The sequence below is a fragment of the Anolis carolinensis genome, chromosome 1 (assembly GCF_035594765.1).
Source record: "Anolis carolinensis isolate JA03-04 chromosome 1, rAnoCar3.1.pri, whole genome shotgun sequence".
Classification (NCBI taxonomy): Eukaryota; Metazoa; Chordata; class Lepidosauria; order Squamata; family Dactyloidae; genus Anolis; species Anolis carolinensis.
Genome location: NC_085841.1, coordinates 39,238,677 through 39,252,901, shown reverse-complemented (window position 1 = coordinate 39,252,901; position 14,225 = coordinate 39,238,677). Strand labels below are relative to the sequence as shown.

Genomic DNA, 14,225 nt, shown 5'->3' with positions numbered 1-14,225 from the left:
ATGTATTCTTCAATAAAGATTGGATTTGAGAGCAGCTATCTCTGATCTGCGTTCAGACTGATCCTTTGAAGTGAGCAGGACAGATGATCATACCATTCCTGCTAATAAAAATTTCTGAGTGCTTTAACTAACTTTAATGTGAGTCCCATCTCTGTTATACCACTACAGTAACTGTAATACAGTCAGCCTTCACCTTGCATGGGGATTAGGGGCACAAGGACACTGCAAGAACGGAAAAGCTTCAACTCTTTTAAGGCTCACCAAACATGTATGCAAAGTTTGCTGCTGCAAAAATCTCTGCTACACTTCCATTGTCTCCACCTCTTAGGATGGGAACACTGCTGCAAAAATACCCCCTAGCGTAGCAGTCAGTCACCTTTCTTCTTGTCATCTCCTTTCCCAGCACATACTTTGGCTGATACCTCCCTTTCACCCATTTCAGCCTTGCTTTCAGACTGCCTTCACCACAGTCCACCTCTTTCCTCCCCATCTCCCCAATCTGCTGCCACTTTCATTTCTCAACTGCCCAAACTTGGCTTTGCTGTGCTATTTCCTCCCCCCCCCCCCCCCCAGAAATAAGGCTGCCAAGGAGGAAACCTTGGACAGTGGGCACGTGCGGAGGGAAAGTCAGAAGGAAAGCCCTTTGGGGGTGGAGACTTGCCACTGAGCCCTCCTTAATAATCCCCCCACCATGGGAAAGCCATAATGACACAAAAACCCTACAATCAGTGTCAAATCAGGGCAAGGAGAGTAATCGGCTGAGAAGTGAAAGTGGCAGCAGAGTGGAAGGCAGCAGAGTTGGCATAGACGCAGCCTAGGAATGAGGTGGACGAAGCCAAGACACTGAGTGAAAGCAGCACTGTTCAGCTTATGTACTCTCCAATAATTGATTAAGCAGGCATACAGCCTCTGGTACTGGAGGGTTTCAATATCCATCCGAACCAGTAGCTTCATCCTCCATGAATTTGTCCCAATTGAAGCTGTTCAAATGGTCAGCCATCACTATTTATTGCTGACCATTGAAAAGCTTTAAATAGGACAAATGGGAGCAGCAGTGGTACAGTGGGTTAAACCTTTATTCTGGCTGAACTGCTGGCCTGAAAGTTGCCGGTTCGAATCTTCCAGACAGGGTGAGCTTTAGTCTGTCAGTTCTAGCTTGAGGGGACATGAGAGAAGCCTCCCAGTAGGATGGTAACACATCTGGGCGTCCCCTGGGCAACGTCTCTGTAGACAGCCAATTCTCTCACACCAGAAGTGACTTGCAGTATGTTCTCAAGTCACTTCTGATACAATTTCAAAAAACTATTTGTGGCAGCAATTTTAAATATGTACTGCATGCTGACGGGTTTTTTTTTAATCTGACCTGAAACTCCAACCGTTCAGTTTTACTACTAATGAGTTCAGTTTCTAATATGCTAAGAGTGTGAGAGAGAAAAGAAGGCACTGTGTGTGTATTAATGCACATTGACTCAGAACCACTCTCGAGAGCCAAAGCTGCTTCCCACACTGACTGGCACAGAGCAGATCTGAAAGGTCTGTCAGCTATGGGGCGAGAGCCAAGTTCTCCAATCTCAGCCCTCATCTTCTGCAAACAACAGAGGGTATGGGCTATTGCAGTGAGCATAACACAAGAGAGATAGAAACATGCCAAACAGGCAAACAACATTTTTCTAACCTGGCCTCAAGCTGCATGGTAGAACAGAAGAACCATCTGTTTTCATTCTTCATTTGACCCAAGCATGCCTAACACATGGGCAGAGTCCTTGGTTTAAGACTACAAAGGATGGTTTGAGTGAAGACCACTCCGTTTTTTCCACTGTTGTGGATTGTAACCTTAACAAAAAAGAGATCCTGGGGTTGTGGTTGATATTTATTGAAAATGTCAACTCAATAGTCAAGATCAAAGAAAGGAACTGAGAAGAAACTGAGGACTGGAAAGTTTCCCAGCAAGAAGAGTTTGGGAGTACATATTAGTCTAAAATACACATATATCTTGTGGGGATTCAGACTTCATGTGTGTGCACATAATGATTCAAAGAGTTACTGGCAGTGATGATTCTAAAAGGCACAAGAAATTCACAAGAAAGATCACCTCTGCCACGAGCTCACTGATATGTGAGCCAATCTGTTTGCTCAGCAAACACTAAGGAAATCATCCAGAACTGACTCTGCCATATATTATTGTTCTAGAAAAAATCCTGAGAAATTTAATTCCTTTTATTTATACAGATATTATGTAAGACAACAGATGCCATATGTGGTCAATGCATGACATTTGTTAAGAGAGCACATGCATTTGCTCTTACACCATTACATGCAGACACATTAAAAAAATGTAAGAGGATGGAGGATAAAGTTGCACTATCACATAGAGACACAAAAACAGTAAAAGGAGGAAGATAAAGTTGAGTTCAAAAGGCGATAATGAATGCTTAACAAAGACCATGTTGATATCCTGTACGTCTCTTCTGTGTTAGGATTCTCTTCTTTTAAGGTGCAAAGACATGTCCATTGTCTTAGAAAAAGGGGGATTTAAAGTTTGCCAAAAAATAAAAGAAAATACTTTAAAAGTCTCATTAAAATAAATGTAGTAACAAACTAATGGCTCATTCAGATGACACAACCACGGTATTAGCAACCACCTCCCATCACTCATCATTTTTCTTGTAATCCTACTCTGCCCAAACCACACATTACCAAACATTTTTCATAATCAACACACAGGTTGCATATTGTTGTGTAAATAAATAAACCATACTTGACTGCTTTTGTTTGACTTCACTGACAAAACAAAGATACAATGATGAGAGTACCTTACTTGATGTCTATGGATTTTAAAAGGTTGGACCACATGCTTTTTAAATGTATGTATGCTATTATATGTTATTATTTTGTTTGAATGATTTTGTTACTAGTTGCAAATTAGTGCTGTATCACTGGTGTTTCTTTTTACCAATTATAGTGACAGAGAAATACAACTCAATGTTTTACATGCACATTTACCTTGACAGGCTATGTGCTGAAATCCATAATCTTTTATTACAGCAAGCCCAAAATCCTGTTCGGATTGAAAGCAAGTATCTAAACAAAGGATTTGTAGGTTCTTAAAACCAAGATCTGGAAAGCAAGCATGGGAATAAAATTGTATTGTTGTAAATGAGGTCTCTTCCAACTCTATGATTCTATTATTCTATGATTCTATTGTTCTAAATCCAAGTTTGTTTCACTGCTGTTTTTTTCACTAGTGAAATTGCTTTAGCCATACATGAACAGTCACATTGCATACAGTCAGATCATATGTTGGGTCTAGTAAAAGCAGGTGAGAAATATGGTCTTGATAATTTTCAATTTTTAGTCACCACAGGCTGAGCCACCCTCACACCAATGACAGGTCAATGCAAACAAGTTCTATTGATCCAAAGATCTACACTAGTAATTGGTAAAGCATTTGGCTCATTGCGTCTCTAATGGTTACAGGTTGTGTTGTCTTAAGCATTTTCATAGCCCCCTTCCTGCATCAGCAGTTATGCAGCTGTACAATGCTAAATATCTCAATACTGATTCAATATTTAATTGACAGAGATTGGAGTCTATAAAAAATAAGGTGTACATATTTAAAGAAGAATGGAAAGTGCAAACTAATGTCAACCCAATGCTTATGCAAATACTGTAATTTCACCAGATGACCATATGATTTGCATAGCTTTCTTAGACAAGTGATACTCATGTGATCTTGCCAGACCATTCCTCTGAAATACAGCCTACAGAACCTTGTATTCCTTGTTAGTCTCCCTTCCAAGTACTAACCAGAGCTGACCTTGCTTAGCTTCTAAGATCTGACTAGATATGGCACCTTGGCTTTCCTCATGCTCTTGTCTCATCCATCTTAACACTGAACTTGTCACCCCATCACTATACTTACAACTTTTACTTCCGTACTGCTATTCATACATACCACCTGCTCATTCATAGCTATAAAGGTCTGTTCCTAGGCACTTCACTCCATGCATCTGATGAAGTAGACTTACTCTGCATAAGTTTATGCTACCAACTTCTGTCTCTCCATCTCAAAGGCGCTACATAATCCTTTTTGCAACAAATGTTTCAATTTGCTGTTTTTCCACAGTGTGGATGTTGCATAAAGGAAAAAAAGCTTGATATATTTCCCCAAAAGCTTTAAGTACTCAAAGTGTGGCATTTCCATAATTCCCTTTAAAAACAAGTGAAAGACATCTAGTGAAGTACAGTACATGATATTTGTTCCTGTTTCAGCATAGGGAGGGTAAATGTGTTTCTACTCCAACAGGCAGAAAATTCCGATGTCACTAAAATGACATTACACTGCGTTTTTTCCCAAGACTAGAAAAATGAAATGGGAAGAAAGTTCAAAGAATGACAAAGTGAGAGAAAACATGCAAAGACTGTTGAGTCAATCTATTTATTTGTAAACATAAAAAATGACAATGATGCTTCATTTCATAAGAGGATTAAAATAAACTACAGAGCAAACAAGAAACAAATCAACGAAAAGAAGAGAATGTATTAAGATAACAGTCCTATTATATCCCTTTTAAAAAATCTAATAGTATTGTAAAGCATAATATTAAGCAAACTAACACAAATTCATTCCCTTATTATCCTTCCCTTCCAGTCATTAATTCTACAACAAAAATAAAAGAATTGTGTAAAATTAATTCTTATTCAGACTTCCCACTCTCATATAAAATATGAATTTAGACGAATAGAATCTATCAAGATAGAATAATCCAAATGATCCACACTAGTCCCCCTTCTTCAAACTGCACTTATTTTGCCATTCTGCTATTACTTCTCTGAAAAACTACTATCTGTGTTTTTATCATTAAAACATAGGGAATTAATATGCCCAGTTTCAGATAGGTGAACTTCAATTAATTCTGTAGGAAGTACATCCAAAGAGCCATTCATATGATTTGGTTGACACAGAAGGGCACGAAGAAGAGACAAGCCATGTTCTCTTACAAAGACACTCGTGAATATTACAATTAATAAAGACACACTCATTTAAGACTGTAACAACTGTATGAATGAAACATTTCTCCATTTCAGATAAAGCAAGCCAATGGCTTATAGTCAGTTCTGAAAATGAAACCTGTCTTCAGGAAATCCACATTAATAAAAACATAGCGTGCAAAGAAAGTGAAATATTTTACTTTGGTCAGATTTCACCTGGAATATTGTGCCCAGTTCCCTATGCCATGGTTTTAAAAGCATGTTAACAAGAACTTGTGCAAAGGCAGATGGAAGAGATGACCAAGAGTCTGGAAATCAAAATCTGTGAAGAACAGTTGCAGGACTTGAGCATACTTAGCCTGAAGAAGAGAGGACCAAAAGGTAATATAATACACTCTCATTCAAATATTTGAAGGGCTTTCACGTGAAATGAAGCAAGCTTTTCTCTTTCTCCTTCACTTTTGAGACTCAATCAGTAGATTCAAATTAAAAGGAGTTTCTAACTTAACATGAAGTAGAATTTCCTAATGACAACAACCGTTTGACAGTGAAGTGGACTAGTTCAGAAAGCACAAAACATTGTGTATGTCTGTGTGAACTATATGAACGCCCCTACTAAAGCAGCTCCACTGGCTGCCGATAAGTTTCCAGTCCCATTTCAAAGTACAGTAGAGTCTCACTTATCCAACATAAACGGGCTAGCAGAATGTTGGATAAGCGAATATGTTGGATAATAAGGAGGGATTAAGGAAAAGCCTATTAAACATCAAATTAGGTTATGATTTTACAAATTAAGCACCAAAACATCATGTTATACAACAAATTTGACAGAAAAAGTAGTTCAATATGCAGTAATGCTATGCAGTAATTACTGTATTTACAAATTTAGCACCAAAATATCACAATATATTGAAATGAGTTGGATAAGCCAGAACATTGGATAAGAGAGTGTTGGATAAGTGAGACTCTACTGTACAGGTTATCACCTATAAAGCCCTATATGGTTCAAGTCCTGCCTACCTATGCAACCACATTTCCCCCATGAACCTGCGTGGACTCCGAGATTGGCCGGGGAGGCCCTCCTCTTGGTCCCACCTCCATCTCAAGTACCATCAACGGGAACGAGGGAAAGAGCCTTCTCGGTGGTGGTCCCTCTGCCCCGGAACGCCCTCTCCAGGGAGATTACACAAGCCTTCACACTGCCCTCTTTCCGTAGGGACCTGAAGACCTGGCTGTTCAAATAAGCTTTTGAGAATGACTAGGCCCCAGTTAAACAAGTTTTTGAGACCGCCTAGACCCCAGTTGCCCAACATAATTTTTATGGAGCCTTGTACTTCATCCTATGCCATTGTCCCATGGCTGTAGTTTGCACTTATCCCTTTCCCTTGCCCTAGTATTACAGCCTGGCTACATTTACCACAGCTAGTTGTTATTGATTGATGTATTGCCGTTTTAAACTGAGTTTTAAGTCATGGTTTTATATGCTTTTTTGTTTTATTCAATTTGTGCTTTTTATTTTAGATGTACTTTTTGTTTTATGTTTTTAGGTACTTTGTGATGGATGTAAGCCGTCCCGAGTCCCTTCGGGAAGATGGTGGCAGGATACAAGAATAAAGTTATTATTGTTATTTTAAGTCAGATGACTCTCTAGCACTATGAGTCTATTTAATACCAATAAAACAAAATAGGTTAGCTTTCCAATGGTTGGTGCAACATCAAATTTGCACATAGGGTGACTTCAGGCCAAGAGTCAAGTGATTATAACAATATTGCACTGTGATTATAGTGCCAGGCTAAGAATGTATAAATTTAAATTCAATTTTTCAAGCCAATAAACCAGTGAGCCAATGAATTTATCTCAGCCTAAGACATCTCATTGAGTTATTTTAAGTATTCAGTGAAACATAGGACACCTTCTAAGCCACCCTCACTTCCTTCAGAAAAAGATAACATAGAAAAAAAAAATCAATGAATGGATAAAATGAAGAGTGAAAATACCTGGACTACAATTAAGAGTACAAGGACTCAATGAGAGAGAAAAGCTAAGATTCGGGTAAGTGTTTCTATTGACAGGCATATTAAAGAACTAATTATTATGGTACACACTAGCAATGTTTGGGAGCCAGATGGAGAAATTACTTTAGAGCAGAGCTTTCCAAACTGTTGTGACATGTTAATGTATCAACTGCCGTGTGTAGATGTGCTGTGTGAATGTAAGGAGAAATCTCTCAGTGAAATAGGCAATATCACTGAACTGTGAAAATTTAAAAATGCTTGATGACAATATGTGAGAGTTTTTATCTAATATTCCACCAAATATTCAAAATCTGTGTTCATCTCACCAACCTCACACATCAAGAAAGTGGTAAGTAATAATTTATTAGTATTATATATCTGTTTTAATTTTTGCACATACTGTATTTACATATTGTTACTTAGAAATGACAAAAAATGGAAATGTATGTTATTATATTACAAATCATATATATTTTAAAATATAAATGAAAGGTTTTCATGAGATATGTTGCATCTCCATACATTTTGTTATTATAATTTATGTATGTGTCTGTATATCTTATAAGAGGTTGGTTTAATCTTCGGTTTTCTAGTAAAATTGAATTACTGTGTTGCGAAATGATGTATGTCTAAAAAAATGTGTCACCAACATGAAATGTTTGGAAAGCTCTGCTTTAGAGACCAAGAAATGTATTATAGTTGGGATGAGGTGGCCCTCTTATTCATAGAATCATAGAATAATAGAGTTGGAAGAGACCTCATAGGCTATCCAGTCCAACCCCCTGCCAAGAAGCAGGAAATCGCATTCAAAGCACCCCCGACAGATGGCCATCCAGCCTCTGCTTAAAAGCCTCCAAAGAAGGAGCCTCCACCACAGTCCGGGGGAGAGAGTTCCACTGCCAAACAGCCCTCACAGTGAGGAAGTTCTTCCTGATGTTCAGGTGGAATCTCCTTTTCTGTAGTTTGAAGCCATTGTTCCGCGTCCTAGTATTGTATTATTATTGTCCTGTTATTATTGTTGTTATTGTTAACTTTATTTATACCCTGCCTTTCTCCCCATGGGGACCCAAGGTGGCTTAGAATCCCACACTTGGGTCATTTTGATGTTTTTCATGTTTTTATTCACCACCCTAAGCATTCCCCCTACAATCTAGGGCAGGCATGGGCAAACTTTCCCCCTCCAGGTGTTTTGGACTTCAATTCCCACAATTCCCAAAAGCTGGTAGGCTGTTAGGAATTGAAGTCCAAAACACCTGGAGGGATGAAATTTGCCCATGCTTGATCTAGGGCTTCTGGAGCTAGCAGTTCAACAACAGCTGGAGAGGCACTTGTATTATGGCACCCACTTTCATGTTTTTGAAAGTCGATCCTACACTGTATTTGTTTCAACCTTTGAGGTGCCCTACACCTCTTTCTTGTTTTAGTTCCTACATCCTAACATGGTTTTGTAGGTGTTGTGTGTTTTTATGCTGTTTTCAATTTATGTTGAAGCAATTGTGGGATTTTCTAGGGCTAAAAGTCTGTAACTCACCCACGATCAAACCAATGGATTTCCATGTCTGAGTGGGGAATCAAATCCTGGTCTCCAGAGTTGTAGTACCATGCTCAAGCATGTGAAGCATGTAAAATTCTACATTCTTAGCCTGGCACTGTAATCACAGTGCAATATTGTCATGTAGTCACTACATCACACTGGCTCTCCTAACATGGCTATCTATCTGAAAATGGTTACAGATATTATTTCCACAGAACACACCTGGAAAGAGTTCTGGCATGGTGTCCCCCCCCCCCCCCAACTTCTGCATTCAAACCTCTGGAGAGTAACCAAGGAGGAAATTATTTGACTTCTCAGTTGGTGTTAAGCCTGAAAAATCTAACAGCATTTCAAGAGACCATCATTCTTTTGCACAGTAGTTTCCTCCAGCAAAAAAGCCGTTTATATGGGTGCAACACCAAAGGAAGTATACCAAAGAGAAAGCATGTCCTTTTGACAGTGTCACACAGAATGCAGTCTAATTGGACGACCACTTACCTTGTTCTCAAAAAGAGTTCTACACAATATTAAACTATGTAAAGAAAAGATGCTTGAAGGAGGAAAAAACAGTGATTCCTGTTGTCTGGTTGCCACTGTTGAAACAACAGCTGCACAAAAGATGGAAAATGCAAGAACTGCAACTTAATGAGTATCAACTCTCACCACATCTTCATGTCAACAAAATTTGCTCCACTTGTGTAGCAAAAAGGGAACATTAATCTTCCAATGGGAACCTTATCTAGGATATTCTCAAAGGTGATTTCTCTCTTTTTTCCCTTTGTTTTTAGCCTCTCTTCAGCTATACAGAACAAATCAATTGCTTCCTTCCTACATAAGACTAAGCTGCTTCCTTTCTTGAAGTAGTACTGTAATACCTTCCCTGCTTGCTTTCACTTCTCATTCAATCTTTGCAGGTATCGGTGAAATAGCAATGCCTTCTTTCATAAGATTTCATCAAACAATGAAGAAAGGGAGAGCAAATAGTCTAAAGCAAATAGTCTAAATTCTGTCGTAAGGGGTGCATAAAATATCTGAAGGGCAAGGGTGTTGGGTATTAAGTGTCAGCCACCACTACAATTCCAAAATTGAAACAAAAGTTGTTTGCACTTCTCCAACAAATACATAAATGCCTCCACAGGAACAAAAGAGAATGGTATGAAAATACACCATTTATTCATTAATCTTTTAACATGACAGAATCACTGAGTTCGAAGATCCCAAAAGGATCATCTGGTCTCAACTCTGACAGCTGAAACAAACAGAGCTAATACCCAAAATTACCAATATGGATTAGATAAAATTCATGGTACGTACTAAAAGAAATCCTGCCAGTAGATTCGGAAATACAAAACAAAGCCCTTCTTCATGATTGTTCAAATTAGTCAACTGGTAGAAAATGATGCCGCAAAAACAAGGTAGATTAGCTATATGATCTAAAGAGAACTGTACCTCCTATGTTCTGAGACAGTATATACCCCTCCCAACTGCAAAGAGCAAGAAATGTTATTGACTTTAGGCATTTTTCACTGACATCCTAGGAGTATTGGATATGATTGGGGAAGATTAGGGTATTAGACTAGCTGGTTGGTTCAACACAACAGTAAATGCATCCATACTGGTGAATTAATGCAGTTTGACACCACTTTCATTGCCATGGCTCAATGTTATGGAATCCTATGAGTTGTCATTTTACAAAGACCTCAGCCTTCTCTGACAAAGAGAGATGGTGCCTCACCAAAATACAACTTCCAGGATGCCATACCATTGAGCCATGGCTCTTAAAGTGGTGTCCAACTGCATTAATTTGACAGTATCTATAGATGCATCCAGAGTTCCTCCTGGGAAGGGGATGCATCTCACAACCTCTGAAGATGCCTGCCATAGATGTGGGTGAAATGTCAGGAGAGAATGCTTCTGGAACATGGCTATACAGCCCGGAAAACTCACAGCAACTTAGTGATTCTAGCCATGAAAGCCTACTACAACACAATATGAAATATTTGTCATTATAAAATTCCTAACCCGGGCATCGCCTGGTTACCTAAGCTTGTGTATGAACAAAAAAAGCTTCAAAGTTATTTCAGAAGGCAATTCCCCTTCTCCCATCTATAGAATTCTGGAAGATGCATTCCGAAAAAGAAACTTTCCTCAACTCTGTGAAAGAAGGGTGAGGGGGGAAAGTGACAGTGGAGGAGGTTAAGCAGCGAAGACAACGGGTGGAGCATCAGCATCAAGAAGGAACCGTTAGTTTGCTCCAGACCAAATCCACTGCCTCCCGGTTTGTGGGCAAACCTCAAGTTCCTGACTGCTTGCTTGCCTTCTGCGGGTGCATCTCCACGGTGGAATGAAGGCAGTTTGATACTGCTATCACTGTAGCACTGTGGAAGCCTAGGGTGTGGAGCTTGGCGAGGCACTGCTACTCTTGGGTTGAGAAGGTTCCAGACCTTGAAAAGTTATCACCCCCAGGATACTTCATAGAATCACAGAATCATAGAGTTGGAAAAGACCTCATGGGCCATCCAGTCCAACCCCGTCAAGAAGCAGGAAAATCACGTTCAAAGCACCCCTGACAGATGGCCATCCTGCTTAAAAGCTTCCAAAGAAGAGCCTCCACCACACCACCAGAGAGTTCCACTGCTGAACAGCTCTCACAGTGAGGAAGTTCTTCCTAATGTTCAGGTGTATTTTGAAGCCATTGTTCCGCATCATAATCTCCAGGGCAGGAGAAAAAAGTAGAATAGAGGTGTCGCATGACTTCCCTGGATCTAGACATGATATTCCTATTTATGCAGACCAAAATCCCTTTTTTTTTTTTTAGCTGCCGCATCACATTGTTGGTTCATGTTTAATTTGTTCCCAAAATCACACTAGAGCAGGCATGGGCAAACTTGGCCCTCCAGGTGTCTTGGACTTCAACTCCCACAATTCCTAACAGCTGGTAGTTTGCCCATACCTGTTCTAGTGTGATGAGGTCCCAAGATATTTTTCACAGGCACTGTTATCCAGACGGCAAGACTGCTGACCAACAGGTCGGCAATTGAACTCTGGGGAGAGCAGGTGAGCTCCTGTCTGTCAGCTCCAGCTCCCCATGCGGGAACATGACTGAAACCTCCCACAGAATGTCTTTTTTTCTGTGCCAGGAGCAACTTGAGAAACTGCAAGTTGCTTCTGGTGTGAGAGAATTGGCCGTTTGCAAGGACATTGCCCAGGGGACGCCTGGATTTTTTTTGATGTTTTTACCATCCTCGTGGAAGGCTTCTCTCATGTCCCTGCATGGAGCTGGAGCTGACAGAGGGAACTCTCTGCGGATTGGATTCCAACCGGCAACCTTCAAGTCAGCAGTCCTGCTGGCAAAAGGGTTTAACACAAAAAAATCAAACATCCGGGCAGGTGCCTAGGCAACATCCTTTCAGACGGCCATTCTCTCTGCTTCATCACACTAGAGCATAAATCCACTTTAAATCTGGTTTCTGCCTCCTGCAGAATTCTGGGATTTGTAGTTTGGTGAGGTCCAGAGCTTGTCTGGCTGAGCTGTTTAAAGGCCCCTCCTTGAAGTGGATTTAAGGTGAAACCAAGCTGTAGTGTGATGAAAACACCAGAAGCGACTTGCAGTTTCTCAAGTCGCTCCTGACACATAAAAAATTAATATTCTGCCTAAGTGGAGTATCTTGCATTTGTCCCTGTTGGAAGTTCATTTGGTTCGTTTCGGCCAGTCATCTCTCCAATCTGTGAAGATCGTTTTGGATTCTGCTCTGCTTTCTGGGATACTGGCTCTCTTTCTTCTTAATTTGGTGTCCTGGGATACTGGCTATCTGCCTCCCAATTTGGTGTCGTCTGTGAAGTGGATGCAAACTTCAGGGCAGTCCAAGGGGCACTCCTTCCTGGGCGGAGGTGCAGCCCACGCCCCACGCACGATCTGCCCCGGACTCGAGGCGTCGCCCTGGCCCCGTCCCCACCCCGCCCGCCTTTGGGGCCCGCGACGGGGTCTGGAGGGCTTGAAGGCCCCCACTTACCTAATCCGGGCACGAAGGTGTTGAGGAAGAGGCAGATGACGGCCACCGGGAAGGGCATGTAGGGGATGGCGGCGCGGAGGGGGCCCTTCTTCTCGCGCACCTGCACCACCACGCCGCCCCCCGAGCCCGAGGTGGGCGCCCGGCCCGAATCCCCCGGCGCCCCCGGGCCCCGCTCGCCCTCCTTGGCGGCAGACTCCATGGCCCGGCAGGGAGAGCGCCAGGGGCTCCGCGATCGTCCCTTTCCCCTTTCCCGAGCCTAGCCTTGCTCTCCCGCTCTCTTGCTCTCCCTTCTCTCCCCTATCGCACTCCCCTCCCTCCTCTCTCTCGCCTTCGGAGTTGGAGCCCCGCGTCTTCCTCCGCCTTGAGGCGAGGCGGCACCCAGCTCCTCTCTCTCTCTCTCTCTCCCTCCTTCCTTCCCTCGGGCTCGCTCTCTTCTCTCTCTCTCTCTCCCGCGCCCCCGACTACGCAGGCGCCCGAAGCCTTGGGGGTCCAGACCCGCCTCGCCCCCTCCCTCCCTCCCTCCCTCCCTCCCTCCCTCCCTCCCTTCCTTCCTTCCTTCCCCGGGAATGTCAGCCCAGGAGCCTCCTCTCCGCCGCCTCCTTCCTCCCCTTGGGAGATTTCACCGCGACTCAAGTTTCCCCTCCCTGGTCAAACAAAACAAAAAGAAAGTTTTTGTATGTATTCCGGGCTGTATGGCCATGTTCCAGAAGTATTCTCTCCTGACGTTTTGCCCACATCTATGGCATCCTCAGAGGTTGCGAGGTATAACCTCAGAGGATGCCTGCCATAGATTTGGGCGAAACGTCAGGAGAGAATACTTCTGGAACATGGACATACAGCCCGGCAGGGCCGTAGCCAGAAAAAAAATTCAGGGGGGTTTTTGAAAATTTCGGGGAGGGGGGGGTGTTGAACCCCAACATACCCTCCCCCCCCCCCCTATAGGCCTGTCAATATCTGCTTGAGATACTGCCTGGAGGGACTCGTAATTTTTTGCGTCTCATAGACTTAGCATAGGGATTTAGTTAACCAGTTAAAATTCATGAGTAAACCAGGGTCTTTTTTTAAATCTGAAAAATTTCGAGGGGGGGGGTTGAACCCCTAACCCCCCACCCCCACCCCTGGCTACAGGCCTGCAGCCCGGAATACATACAACAACCCTGTGATCCCGACACATTGAACATCTCTATGGAGAAAAATTGTTCCAAGACCAAAAAAAGAAAGCTGCTACTACTATCAGCAAAGGACAAGAGGGAGCCTCTAACCCAGGCACGGGCAAACTTCGGCCCTCCAGGTGTTTTGGACTCCAACTCCCACAATTCCTAACAGCCGGTAGGCCGGTCAGCCGTAGCAGAGCACTTGATGAATCAACCTGGACACAGCATATTATTTGAGAACACAGAAATGCTGGACCACTCTAACAACGACCATGTCGAACTACGCAGAGAAACCATTGACATCCACAAGCATGTGGACAATTTCAACAGGAAGGAGGAAATCATGAAAATGAACGAAATCTGGGTACCAGTATTATTATTATTTTAAAAAAAAACAGTAAATAAAGAACAACACTCGGAAAACAGGGGAATTCCAGGCATGAAACAATCAGGACCAGCTAACACCTCCCAACAAAAGATTCCTCCCAGGCAGGAAGCAGCCAGGCTTCGAAGCTG

General features: G+C 42.2%; 1 protein-coding gene across 2 annotated transcripts in view; it reads right to left on the bottom strand.

The window, feature by feature from the left end:
• Nucleotides 1–13,039, bottom strand: part of stum (stum, mechanosensory transduction mediator homolog) — a 74,708-nt gene extending 61,669 nt beyond the window's left edge. The window contains exon 1 of one of the 2 annotated variants that reach the window (XM_062972854.1): nt 12,556–13,039. In XM_062972854.1, coding sequence (XP_062828924.1) covers nt 12,556–12,754 — 199 coding nt within the window. In that variant the 5' untranslated portion in view covers nt 12,755–13,039. The remainder of the gene's footprint in view (nt 1–12,555) is intronic. The other variant, XM_008125928.3, reaches the window with a different exon arrangement.
• Between the last annotated feature and the right edge of the window lie 1,186 nt (nt 13,040–14,225).